Below are 12,996 nucleotides of genomic sequence, written 5' to 3'. Positions count from 1 at the left end.
TTTACAACTGTGGAACATTAAAAAGAGAAAGTTTAAATATTTCCACTATGCACTAACACTGAATAGGACTGAACTTTTTCCAAGCCTTAAAAAAAGAACAAATAAGCACAATGGAGGTTATCATATAGCTTAAGAAGCCATAAAATATGACACATGACGCTTTTATGATACTTTACAAGATTCATTACGTCATTTTAGAGCTTGACAGTCTCAGCTTCCATTCATTTTCATTACACAGAAAGAAAAATCCACCTCCACAAAAGAAAGTCGTACAGGTTTGGTTGAGTAAATAATGACAGAATTCCATCATTTTTTGACTGGACTGTGCTTTCCCCCCATTGATGCAAGTGCTGCTTGGCTTTTACGGTAGTTTGTGTTGGAATAACGGTGGCTGGGTGTGTCTGCATGTGTGTGTGAGTCTTCTTTCACTTTCCACAAGCAGAAACATAATCTCAGCACCTATGAGTCACTCTTCTTCTTCTTTACCCACCGCATCGTCCTCTCGCCCGCCGTTTTGTTTCTTTTCCTCACGGGAGACGATCAGTTTTGTCTGTCTTCTTTTCTAACTTTAAATAGAGTCGTATTGAAAGGATGTTTTGATGTATATTATTAAAAATGCCTCCGTTAGAAGTACTGTCGAGGACTCAAATAAAGATGAAATAAGGCGAAGGAAAGATTTGAAAAGTACATAATTTTACATTAAGCTCCTCGCTCTGTTTATTTGCGTGCTGCTAACTTTTCCATGGCTTTAATGGACACTGCATGAAAAGGGTCTTTCATGTGGAGAGAAATGAAAAAAGGCGGCGGAAAACCAAACACACACTCGGTCCAGAGTGACTGCGTGTGTGGAGCTATGCTGGTGGAGGGAGGGTTACTGTGAACGGGACGTCCCTATACGGCTTACAGAGGCAAGTGTGTTAATGGCGAATGATGAATTCGAGCTTTTCTGTTTGATTTGGAACAAATGACAAAATGATGAATTCAGGGTTGTGGAAGGGAATTAGTCGTTGAGGGAGTGCTGAAAGTCGTGCTGCATTATCTAAGCAGTGAATATCCACTTTGATTATTTGTGTGTGTTTGTTCTTGGAGATTTGCTACTTTGCTTAATGCTGTCTAGAGTTCAGCAGTCTTATCTACTGTATCACACAAGGGTTAATGGCAGGAAATTGTGTTGCGGTTAAAATAGTTTCACAGATTCACAGAATCTGTTGACAGAGTTTTCATTTTAAAAATACATTCATTTCAGAGAAGTTTTTTGTTGTTGCACTTTTTTATTCTAAATTGTATGTAGTGGAAACAGGGATGTTATTGTTAACTAAAACCATGCTTAAACTGTATTTATAAAAAGTTGACTAAAACAAAGTTACTTATTATATATTATATTGTCGTATATTTTATTATTGTGTTCTAATTGGCAAGTAAATAATTTTATTTTTTCCTTTAGATTAAATTGACGTATTTTAAAAATAACTTATACAAAAAAAAAAATATATATATATATATTATAAACTATAAAGCAGGCCCATAGCCGGGGGGGTTCGGGTCGTTCGAAAGACCCACCCACCTTCTGACAAAGTCCAGGATTTGGCCCCAGTATGAGCTCATTTGTCCTATTTTTGAGAGTATGTTATAATAAATTGTGAAAATAACAAAAAGAGGAAAGCTTTAAGATGAATAACCAATAAAAGAAGGTTGTAAATAAACATATTTTTTTGTAAACAAAAATATTATAAGCTCTTATTATGATAAGCACAAAAAATGCTAATAATACGTAAAGCACAAAAATGTAGCAAGTATTTTTGTTGCATCAAAAAGTGTGGTAATGATAACCATCCGACAAGCTAAGCCAGCACAAATTAGTGCTTAAAATGAACATCGAATAACTGCAAACAGGTCCAGTTTCTGAGAAAAAAGAACAGCCCCCTTTAATAGGCTTGCTTTGGGTCTGTATAGAAATATTGTGTTGTCTGATATTTTAGAAAAAGTATCAGAAGTTAATAACCTTTTTTATCTTTATTTATTTAGTTTTTTATTTATGCTTCAAACATCAAATATGTACAAATTAAACAAACAAATCTATACTGGAAAATAATAGTAACAACAACAATAATAGTAGTAGTAGTAAAAACTAGATAATAGCTTTAAAAATAAAGATGAATGTAATTGAATTGAATAGTACTTTACCAAAACTTAAACATAAAAAAAAACATAAAATACATGTAAAATAATGAGATAAAGAAAATAAACAACTAGAGAAGATGAAGGCATCTATGATATTACCACAAATAATTTTTGTAATATTCCTAAAATATATCATTTTCTTTTTAAAGAAATTTCATAAATCTCTCAGCTTCAGTTAACAAAGAAAGTTGTGAAGTTTTGTTTGTGAATAAAGAATTATTGACCTTGATAGAATGTTATAAGTTAAACTATATAAAATAATAATAAATGATTAATATAAATTATATAATTTCCTGTTTTATATTTTTGAAGAAACTGATCCCGTATCCAAAACATCAAAACATTCAGCCAAACCATTGATTACAAATAAATATCTTCTGCATTAATTTATAAAACTAGTTGTATCATCTTGTCATCATGACTTTTGTCTTTTAAAACAGATATAAAATAAAATAAATGTAATGCCAAAAAAGTTGAATTAAAGTTGCCATATGCATGAATTTTATTGTATTGTGCTTTAGAATGAGTTGACCAATAACACATCTTGAAATGAAACTATTGCCCTCGACTTGCCCCTTTCAACCAAATGATGGAAAGCCCCATATCACAGGGTGTTTCCCCTTGATAGCCGATCACCTCGCTTTTCTTCTCTGCCCTGTTTTTTTTTTTTTTTTTTTTTGACAAGATGAGTGGACTGAAGCACAGTCTGCAGCTCTGTTTGTTCCCCCTTGCGCTAAAGTTTTTACTGCCATCCCGAAACAATTGCCATTCCCTGAGGCAAATCGAGTGTGGAGGAGGGCTTTCGTCTCCCTCTCTATCTTTTATGACTTTAAATTCCTCTCGTCTTTCAAAGGCGGCGGATCCGATGGTCTTGGGTGGGCCTGTTGAATGACTCTTAATGACAGAGCGCAGGCCGAGGCGGCGATGCACCCGCTTATCGGCCAAAAGTGAGAAGACTTCGCTTTCCACCACATTAAGTCTTCACAGCGGATTTGAGCGGGGGGAAAAAAACAATTGACCCTTGCCACTTTTTCTTGACTTTATTGGCTTTCTCACGGTCAAATTACAGTCATTTTTGCTTTTATTTGACGCTGTTATTTTGCCAGCTTCTTTTAAGGCCTTCAATGGCCGCAGAGCAGTCAAGAGTGAAATAGTTCTCGCTTTCAGTAACACAGACAAATATAGGTCTTATTTGTCGGTTAGGCGGGTGAGGAGTTACATTTCCTAACCATTTTAGGGAAGGATATTTCAACGGGTCGAGAAGTGAGGAGAAGTGATTTTGAAAATGTTAATGCTAATGCTAATGATTGTTGCTTACTTCATTGTCCATATTAAGGTGTAGATGATTTCATACTGTCGTGAATGAGAGATGTGTGTGTGTGTGTTTGGCCGGACAGAGAAAGGGAAGTGGCACAGGAGGGAGGAGACTGTGCATCACTGCTCCACAGATCCTGATGTGATAATGGAGTAATAATAGCAGGCCTGCCACCACCCATCTCCTACCACATCACTCTTTCTGCCTCTCTCTCTCTCTCTTCATGTGTGTGTGTCCCTCATTCCCTCCACCATTTCCCTTTTCCTGTTTCTCTCTTCATCTCCAGACACATCAGTCTGCCTGCTCTGCAGAAACGCTATACGGTAAAAACCTGTTGGTTCACTACGAGTTGCTTTAGTCTGTGGTACTGTATGTAGTGAGAATTGAATGTGGATTTATGGTACAGTATGTTTACATGATGTTAGTGTATTAAAATCTAAAAAGTGCCGGCAATGTTGTCGAAGTGGTCCACTTTCATGAAATCTGCAAACAACATTGCCACACAATACAGCACTGTATTCTTCATGTTATGTTATTGTTATTGAGTCAATAGTTACTGTGGAATTTTACATAGTTTATAAAGAGATATTAATGGTACGCTGCAAAAGCAATGTCTACTTAGAGTTTTTTTATTTTCTAGTCCAAATATGTAAAATATTGTTGAATCAAGAAGTGTTTTTTGGCAAGTTAAAGAATAATCTCTTGATTTGAAAAAATAAAATAAAAATTAACAATAATTAATTTCTAATACAAGCAAAATAATATAGCAGTGGGTAGATAAATAATTTTTATCTAGAACATCATATTAAATCTGATCTAATATATCTTATCTAAATCTTTTTAAAGATATTAAAATTATATTTTTTTCACTGAAGATAGCATATTATCTTCCATGTTTTAAATAAAAACTACATTTTATTTCTGAAAACAAGATGATATTTTTAACTTGATTTTAGATTCATTAGATATTTTGACTAGACACAAAACAAAGTTTTTTTTGTAGTTTATTATTTTTAAAGAACCGAAGATGTCAAATATTTGCATCTTCATACCTCAAAATGCCATTGTTGTGTAAATTACACATAAAAGTTTAGATTTTTAGTTAAAAAGGTTTGTCCCTATTATAATATTAGTTTTCCCCCCAGCAAATTCTGTGTAAATCATAGTTTGTATTGTATGAATTAAAATAAACTAAAAAACTTACACAATACTCAAAGGAAAATGAATAAATGAATACTCATATTCGCTTAATCACTTGTCTAAATTATGCTATGATATAAAGGAATAAGCTTTTATTTTCAGCCATTAGGTAAATATGTATGTAAAATAATATTCATATTAATATTCATGTTATTTCAAATAGTTTAAATGGATGTACTAAATAACTAAAACTAAAATAATTAATATAAAAACTGCAACTAAATTAAAAAAAGTGAAAATAGTAAAATACAAAAATAGAAAAAAAAAACAATAAAATAATCAGTAACACTTTATTTTGATGGTATTTTGAGTATTTGTAGACTGTCTGCTTAACATCTGTAGATACTGCTGTAACAGACATTTAACTGAAGGTAAGAAACTTTGCAAGTAGATGTCAACTTACCCTAACCCCAACCTAACAGTCTACTTATAATTTAAAGAGAATTAATTGACATGTACAGTTGAAGTAAGAATTTTTAGCCCCCTTTAATTTTTTTTTCTTTTTTAAATATTTCCCAAATTGTTTAACAGAGCAAGAAAATTTTCACAATACGTGTTATAATATTTTTTCTTCTTGGGAAAGTCTTATTTGTTTTAATTTGGCTAGAATAAAAGCAGTTTTTATTTTTTTAAGCACCATTTTAACGTCAAAATGATTAGCCCCTTTAAGCTATATTTTTTCCGATATAAACCATTGTTAGACAACAACTTGCCTAATTACCCTAACCTGCCTAGTTAACCTAATTAACCTAGTTAAGCCTTTAAATGTCACTTTAAGCTGTATAGAAGTGTCTTGAAAAATATCTAGTCAAATATTGTTTACTGTCATCATGGCAAAGATAAAACAAATGAGTTATTAGAAATGAGTTATTAAAACTATTATGTTTAGAAATGTGTTGAAATGTTCTCTCTGTTAAATTGGGGGGAAAATAAACAGGGGGGGCTAATAATTCTGACTTCAACTGTAAATGCATTGTAACAAACGGACCATCAAAATAAAATGTGACCAAATAATCTAATGCTACCTCAATGATTCTAAAATAAAAATATTAATTTAAATCGGTTTTATGGCAAGATTTTAACCTTTTAGTTCAGGTTAATTGTAATAATAACACAACACATGTTATGAAACATTGTCACTGCTGCAGATTTTATTATATTTTTACCATAAATGTTATTAACAGTTATTTTTAATGTGTGCTAAAAGCAGCGGGACAGAATCTACTGCTATGTTTTCCTTCTCACACACACCCCAGCAAATAATATAAGCATGCCGTCAGGTCAGCGATATTCTTGATTATTTCTCTCTGACTCACGTCGTGCCTTTATAAATGTTTGTCGGCATGTGTTATGAGGATGACTCATAATGTCTCCCATGCCTTTAAAAGGGCAACAATTTTTTTTTTTGTTGATAATCTCATGGCAACATTCGACACATGGGGCTTTTCATTTCTACACGCCGGAGACTGTTGCGACTTGCTCCTCCAAATGGTCTGGAATGTTAAGTTTTAGAAAGCAAAATATGGGTTAAAACAAGAGTAAGCAGTATAAGAATTAAAAAAAGAAACCTAATCCCCTGTAAATACAGCCATTTCATGCAATAATTGGTTTAGAGCCTGATTTCCATATTGCAAGATGAGACTTTAAAGCATCTTTCCAGCGCTCAATTCCCAAAGCATTCCTTCCATTAGCTGTCTATACTCTAGAAACCATTCTGCGGAGTTTGCTGTTTGGAGAAATGTGATTTTTTTCTCCCTCTCTTATTCTGAAGATTATCAGAGGAGCTCTTTTAAGGGAGGTTTAATATGCACAATATGTGATTTCCTCTCACTCTGCTTTTTTTTACCTCGCTGGATTCCTCTTCCCGCTCAGCTTCTCTGATACTCTTCAAAGACGCCATTGATGTCTTATTCAACCTGCTGAAAATGCCATGGTGGTTCATGGATGTCATTTGTGATGGCATTTAAAGCTTGTAAATCATTTTTGAGGTGTGTTTTATCCAAGGCTTTGTCTTTGTGTGAAAAGTCTTATTGAATGCTGCATTTATAACCTCATTGGAAATCAGGGCTGTTAAAGAGAACGAATTGTATAGATATATTATATACAGTTAAAGTCAGAATTATTAGCCCCCCTTTGATTTTTTTATTGCTTCCAAAATGAACAGAGCAAGGAAATTTTCACAGTATGTCTGAAGATATTTTTTCTTTTGGAGAAAGTCTTATTTCTTTTATTTCGGCTAGAATAAAAGCAGCTTTTAAATTTTCAAACAACATTTTAGGGACAAAATTATTACACTTTAAGCTAATTTTTTCGATAGTCTACAGAATAAACCATTGTTATACAATAACTTGCCTAATTACCCTAACCTGCCTAGTTAAACTAATTAACCTAGTTTGGCCTTTAAATGTCACTTTAAACTGCATAGAAGTGTCTTGAAAAATGTCTAGTCAAATTGTGTTTACTGTCATTATGGCAAAGATAAAATTAATCAGTTATTAGAAATGAGTTATTAAAACTATTATGTTTAGAAATGTGTTAAGAAAATCACTCTATTAAATAGAAATTGGGGGGAAAAATAAACTGGGGCTAATAATTCAGGGGGGCTAATAATTCTGACTTCAACTGTATATACAGAATGAAGACAATATTTTGACAAGGTTTCTCCATAATTTCTTGGTCTCTAATCAAATAAGTATTTTATCCCATTAATTATGTTTATGTTCATTGTTACGATTTAAATGATGTTAAATAAAGGGGAAGAGGAGTAACATTAACTTTTGGGTGAAACACATAAGCAACCACACAACATCAATAAATGAGGGACAAAAACCAAGACCAGCTAAATGCAATACGTGATTTTATTTACAAAAATAGTGATAATAATGAATGCCAAAAAAAATGTACATAGAAAGATTCTTGAATATTTACAAAGAGACATTGAATTTCACAGATGACTAATGCATAAGACGTTTGACCAGATATGGGAGAGTTGGAGAAATGAGACGCGGGCGGCATCCAAACAATAAAAATAAATAAAACAAAAACAATCTATTTGGCCCAATCTCTACCCTATCTATCCAAAATAAAAATGCAGAAGTTATTGAAAAGAATCTTCGCGTCTAATACGCACTACCTAACCTACGCTGATCTTTGATGGAAAAACCAAAAGTACAGTGGGTGGAGCACGCCCCTTACCTAGTGTGTCTAATACAAAGATATTCAAGCTACTTGTGCACAATGTATGTCGCACGACATTCTTACCTGTCCCACTCTCCAACCTCAGATGCGCATGACATCGACGGTAGACAAATGGAGAACAAATAACGGACAGATACCAAATTGTTACACACAGCAGACATATATCAAAAAACCACAGACACACAGCACAACACAGAAATTCAGGGCCTCCAGTGTAGCGTCCTGTCACCACTTTTATGCCACGGTGGCAGCGGCTGGATTGGAGACCTTGGATGACGTCAAGGGGGGCACGGCAAACAGCTGGGCAGCGGTAGCCAATCGGAGCCACTGTATAGGTGGAAGCGGGAGAGAGGTAGAGAGCAAGCGAGCACGGAGAGAGAGAGAGAGAGAGAGAGAGAAAGAGAGAAAGAAAGAGACTAGCGAGAAAAATATATCTATAAATAATAATTACGCAACACAGAAATGTACAGGAATGTAACATCATATTTAAATGATAATTTGCTTCTATTTGAATTATCAAAATATTACAAATATATTACAAATTACAATAATTTAAATACTAATAATACACACTAATGTTCAAACATTCATGGTTTGAAAGATATCTCTTTTTTTGTTGGCTGTTTTTATCTGGGTGATTAAATATATATTATCAAACATTCATATTTTTCAGGTTTTAAGTTGTTATAGATATTAATATCAGTATTTTTCATTTCTAGGATATCTATAAGCTGGTGTGACTTAAAACAGTGACAAGATTTGCATTTAGAAGTCATAAAACTGATAGAAACATGTACATGTAAACATCACCTCATACTACACTACCTGACAAAAGTCTTGTCGTCGATCCTTTCTGTAAGAGCAACGAATAATCCTTTGACTTCTTGTGGATCATTTGAAAACGTGTCAGAAGGTAGATTTTTCCAATGAATCATCTGTTGAACTGCCTCCCAATCATCACAAATACTGCAGAAGACCTACTGTATTGGAACCTGCATGGACCCAGGAATTTCATAGACATCAGTCAAGTTTGGTGAAGTAAAAATCATGGTTTGGGATTACATTCAGTATGAGGGTGTGCAAGAGATCCGCAGAGTAAATGGCAACATTCACAGCCTAAGGTATCAAGACATTTGCCCATTACCTTACAAACCACATAAAGGGCAAATTCTTCAGCAGGATAGCGCTCCTTCTCATACTTCAGCCTCCACATCGAAGTTCCTGAAAGCAAAGTAGGTCAAGGTGCTCCTGGATTGACCAGCCCAGTCACCAGAGATGAACATTATTGAGCATGTCTGGGGTAAGATGGAGGAGGCATTGAAGATGAATCCAAAGTATCTTTATGAATTCTGGGAGTCCTGAAAAAACACTTTCTTTGTCCTAATTATATAATTAAAAATCAAGGCATGTTCAACTAGAAGTCAAGTTATTATTTGTTGTTCCTAAAACTTGTATAAGTGACAAGACTTTTGTCAGGTAGTGTACAGTTTCTCATCACATCATAACCAGTCAAATGCTTTCTAGTATCTGACATGCCCCGCTTCTTCCAGACGCTCCTCATTTGCTTTTCATTTGATGCACTTAAGCTCAACCACTCTCACTGCCAGAGCTGTGATAAAACAAAACGTTTACTACTCTATTTCCCACCCTCTTATCGTGTTTTGTAGATTACATCAAACATTGAAAAAAAAAGCATATTTCAAAGCACTTTACGGGACCTTTAAAGATTTATTATAGTTTAAATGACCTTTTTTTCAAAGATTTTTTGTAGTGTTATCATCAATGTTGGAAACATTTGTGCTGCTTAATATTTAGCAAAATTGTTTTTAGGAATCTTTAAAAAAGCATTTATTTAAAGCAGAAGTCTAGTTTATTTAAATGTAAAGAAATGGTGTACATGTGTAGCCTTAAAACACACACACGAACCTAAGCATTTGAATAATAATAATAATAATAATTTACAACTCATCGATAATCTGTGTGTTTGTCTGTTTCAGCTGAATCCAGAGCAGCTGGTGCTTCTGCTGGAGTTTCTTCTAGAGGAATGCAATCTGAGTGCGTCCACGCTGAGACTCCTTCAGTCCACTTATAACCTACAGGCTCAGGATGCTGAGGTAAAAATCACTCCCACATTCTCTTCCGCAACACACATTCCTGCAATCGACTGTTTACTTCACCTCCAGCTCCCAGCGTCAACATCTGTGCATATGTACTGTATATTTATCTCTATCTACTATTTTGTGGTCTCATTAATTATGTTGAATTTTTTTGTGTGACAGTCAGGAAACTCAAAAGATTGAAAACATCTGCTTTATGGCCTCGGTGCATTCACATTATTGCTGTTTAGTGTCTTCATGATTGTAGGCTGATCTCTTTTTTTTGTAGTCTTGTTGATGTTAAAGTAGTTTTGTTGTAGATAAATGTGCATGGTGACTCCCAGGTCACTTTATTAGTTATACATTTGAGTTGTAATACAAGATACTGTACATCCCCTTTTTCCTTATTGGCGTAGATTTAACAAAATGCTGGAAATTTTTTTTTCCTTTGGTACTCAATTGAACTGAGATGTGATGACTGTTAAGTTTAATATTAATAAAACATTAAGATACAATTAGGGTTGTAACGGTATGAATTTTTCACGGTATGATAATCGTCTAAAACAATACCACGGTTTGACGGTTTCGCGGTATATGGTATGTTACAAAATAATAGAACAGTGAAGCAAATTTGACTTTTTCCAAATAATATATTTTTAGTTACTATAAACAACACCACTTACAATGAACAAATAAAAATAAGAAAATAATAAATAATGTGTCAAAGTCCAAATAAAGTCCAAATAAACATGGTGCAAATCCTCAGTAAAAAATAGATATAAATATTTACTATACTATAAATAGTTACATAACGAAACTAGATTCAATATGGAACATCCCTAGGTTTTATGTGCCAGCATGGATATGGTTGTCTATGGATATGGATATGGTTGTCTGCAATGCAGACAAACAGCTGCATCTTCATTTGCGTCTTTTGAAAACAGCAAGAGCAGCAGTTCGTCTTTGCTGTGTCACTGTTTTGTCATGTTTCTGTGCTGCTGTGCATGCAAAAGTACTTAGTATGAGAATTATTTCATGCAAAACTTTTTTTTTTTTGCGTTTTATTTAGCCGCGCATAAATGTATGCCTTTCTCTCATTCCGTGTTGTTCAAAAAGCTTGGTCCACAAACAAAAGCGAAACCTATGCTTATTGGTTGTGATATAGCGAGTTTGAACCAATCTGGGCATGGAGGAGGGACATTGCATCAATGTATCATGTCTGATTTGTCCGGAGACACAGTGACGAGCGTTTCTTTGTCAAATCAGCGTTGTCAAATTTTGATGACGTAACCGCACTGATTCCGGAGCCTCTGAAAGTCCGCGAATGTGATGTGATACAGCACTGGAAAGCTGAGATTCTCTTCTTTATGCCAATCTTTGAATTGTATGAATCGGATCAGCGGATCAAAAGTTATTAAACATTTAAGAGCAATACTTATTTTTAGCCGCGGGCGGCTGTCTCGGTCTTTAAGGGTTAAAACCGTTGATATGCAATTGTTCATGGTATGATAATCGTGCACGTTCAAATCGTGGTAAACCGTCATACCGGTATATTGTTACAACCCTAGATACAATATATGAAGCCTGCATTGTTTATATATATATATATATATATATATATATATATATATATATATATATATATATATATATATATATATATATATATATATATATATATATATAACCATAGATATATATATATCTTTGAGGCCTGATAAAACAAGTTCATAATGAAGTACTGCAAGCCTCAGTACTCAGACCATTGCTTTTTGAACTGTACATGCTACCTTTGGGAAATATTATTAAGTTTGAGATGACTGTTAAGTTTAGTGGTCATTGTCATGTGTTCCTAGTGAAAGTTAAGCCCCTGCAGCATAATACACTTTACTAGAGTATGGTTCATTAACACTATAGTATTTACTATAAATTACAGTTATATTTCTTTATGTGTAAATATGTTGAACCATTCTGGTCATACTCCTTTGATCATCAACCTCTGGCATCAACAAGCCATTTCACACACAGAACTGTACATTTTTCTTGTTCTTCTTTAATTTATTTTTTTTTATATAATTTACCATAAACCACTGAAGATGGTTGTATGTGAAAATCCTGAAATCTGGCCAGTCCATGTAGCCAGTGATCCACATTCATGAAGATATTCTTGTTTTGACCTGTAATTTTATGAATGTCAAATAAAATATTAATACAAGAATACTAATAATATAATAATAATATTCAAGAAATAAAAAATCAGAAAGAAAGAAGAATATCTTTAATATATATTTATTAGGGCTGCACGATTTTGAAAAAAAATTGACATATTGGCAATAATCTTTCCCTGCGATATATATTGCGATATAAAAACAATTTTACCACATGACTTCAAAAGCTCTGTTTGGAAAGTCATTACTTTAGATTGATTGGGATAATTTTGTTTGGGAATGAAATAAAATATATGTATATGTAAATTATGGTATACATATAATACACATAAAGGAAAAAATGTAATTATAAATAAACAAACTTCATTCATAAATAAACACAATGGAGCAAATGTTATAGTGAAACAAACAGCGCTTTATAGTTTTCTAGGGAGAATCTAACAGTATTCAGGTACAGAAATTGAATAATTAAATGTAAAAGAGCATTGTATAGTCTTTATCATATAAACAATTCTATAAAATAAATCTATTTTTAAATGCTCTATATGTTTTAATGTGATTTAAACTCTAAAAATGTTCACTTACTGCAGGCCTTATAAACACATGAAAATGTTACATTTTCACTCTTTAATAGTTAGATTTTGCAGTGACTCCACAAATCTCATGTGTTTTAACCTGAGGATTCTGGTCAACTATAATTCCAACTCAACTTTGCATATCTTGCGAAGTGACTATTGTGAACGCACACATTGCAATATCGATGCTCAAAGATTTATTGTGCAGCCCAAATATAAGATTTATTTTATACAACATTAAAGATTCGACCAATATTTCATCA

General features: G+C 33.4%; 1 protein-coding gene across 4 annotated transcripts in view; it reads left to right on the top strand.

Moving 5' to 3' along the window:
• Positions 1-12,996, top strand: part of aopep (aminopeptidase O (putative)) — a 161,539-nt gene that overhangs the window by 115,704 nt on the left and 32,839 nt on the right. For all 4 annotated transcript variants that reach the window (XM_073909595.1, XM_073909594.1, XM_005167175.6 and 1 more), the window contains one exon: positions 9,892-10,008. In XM_073909595.1, coding sequence (XP_073765696.1) covers positions 9,892-10,008 — 117 coding nt within the window. The remainder of the gene's footprint in view (positions 1-9,891; positions 10,009-12,996) is intronic.

This window comes from Danio rerio, chromosome 8 (assembly GCF_049306965.1).
Source record: "Danio rerio strain Tuebingen ecotype United States chromosome 8, GRCz12tu, whole genome shotgun sequence".
NCBI classification, from domain to species: Eukaryota; Metazoa; Chordata; class Actinopteri; order Cypriniformes; family Danionidae; genus Danio; species Danio rerio.
The sequence above is the reverse complement of the archived record's forward strand: the minus strand, read 5'-3'. Positions and strand labels throughout refer to the sequence as shown.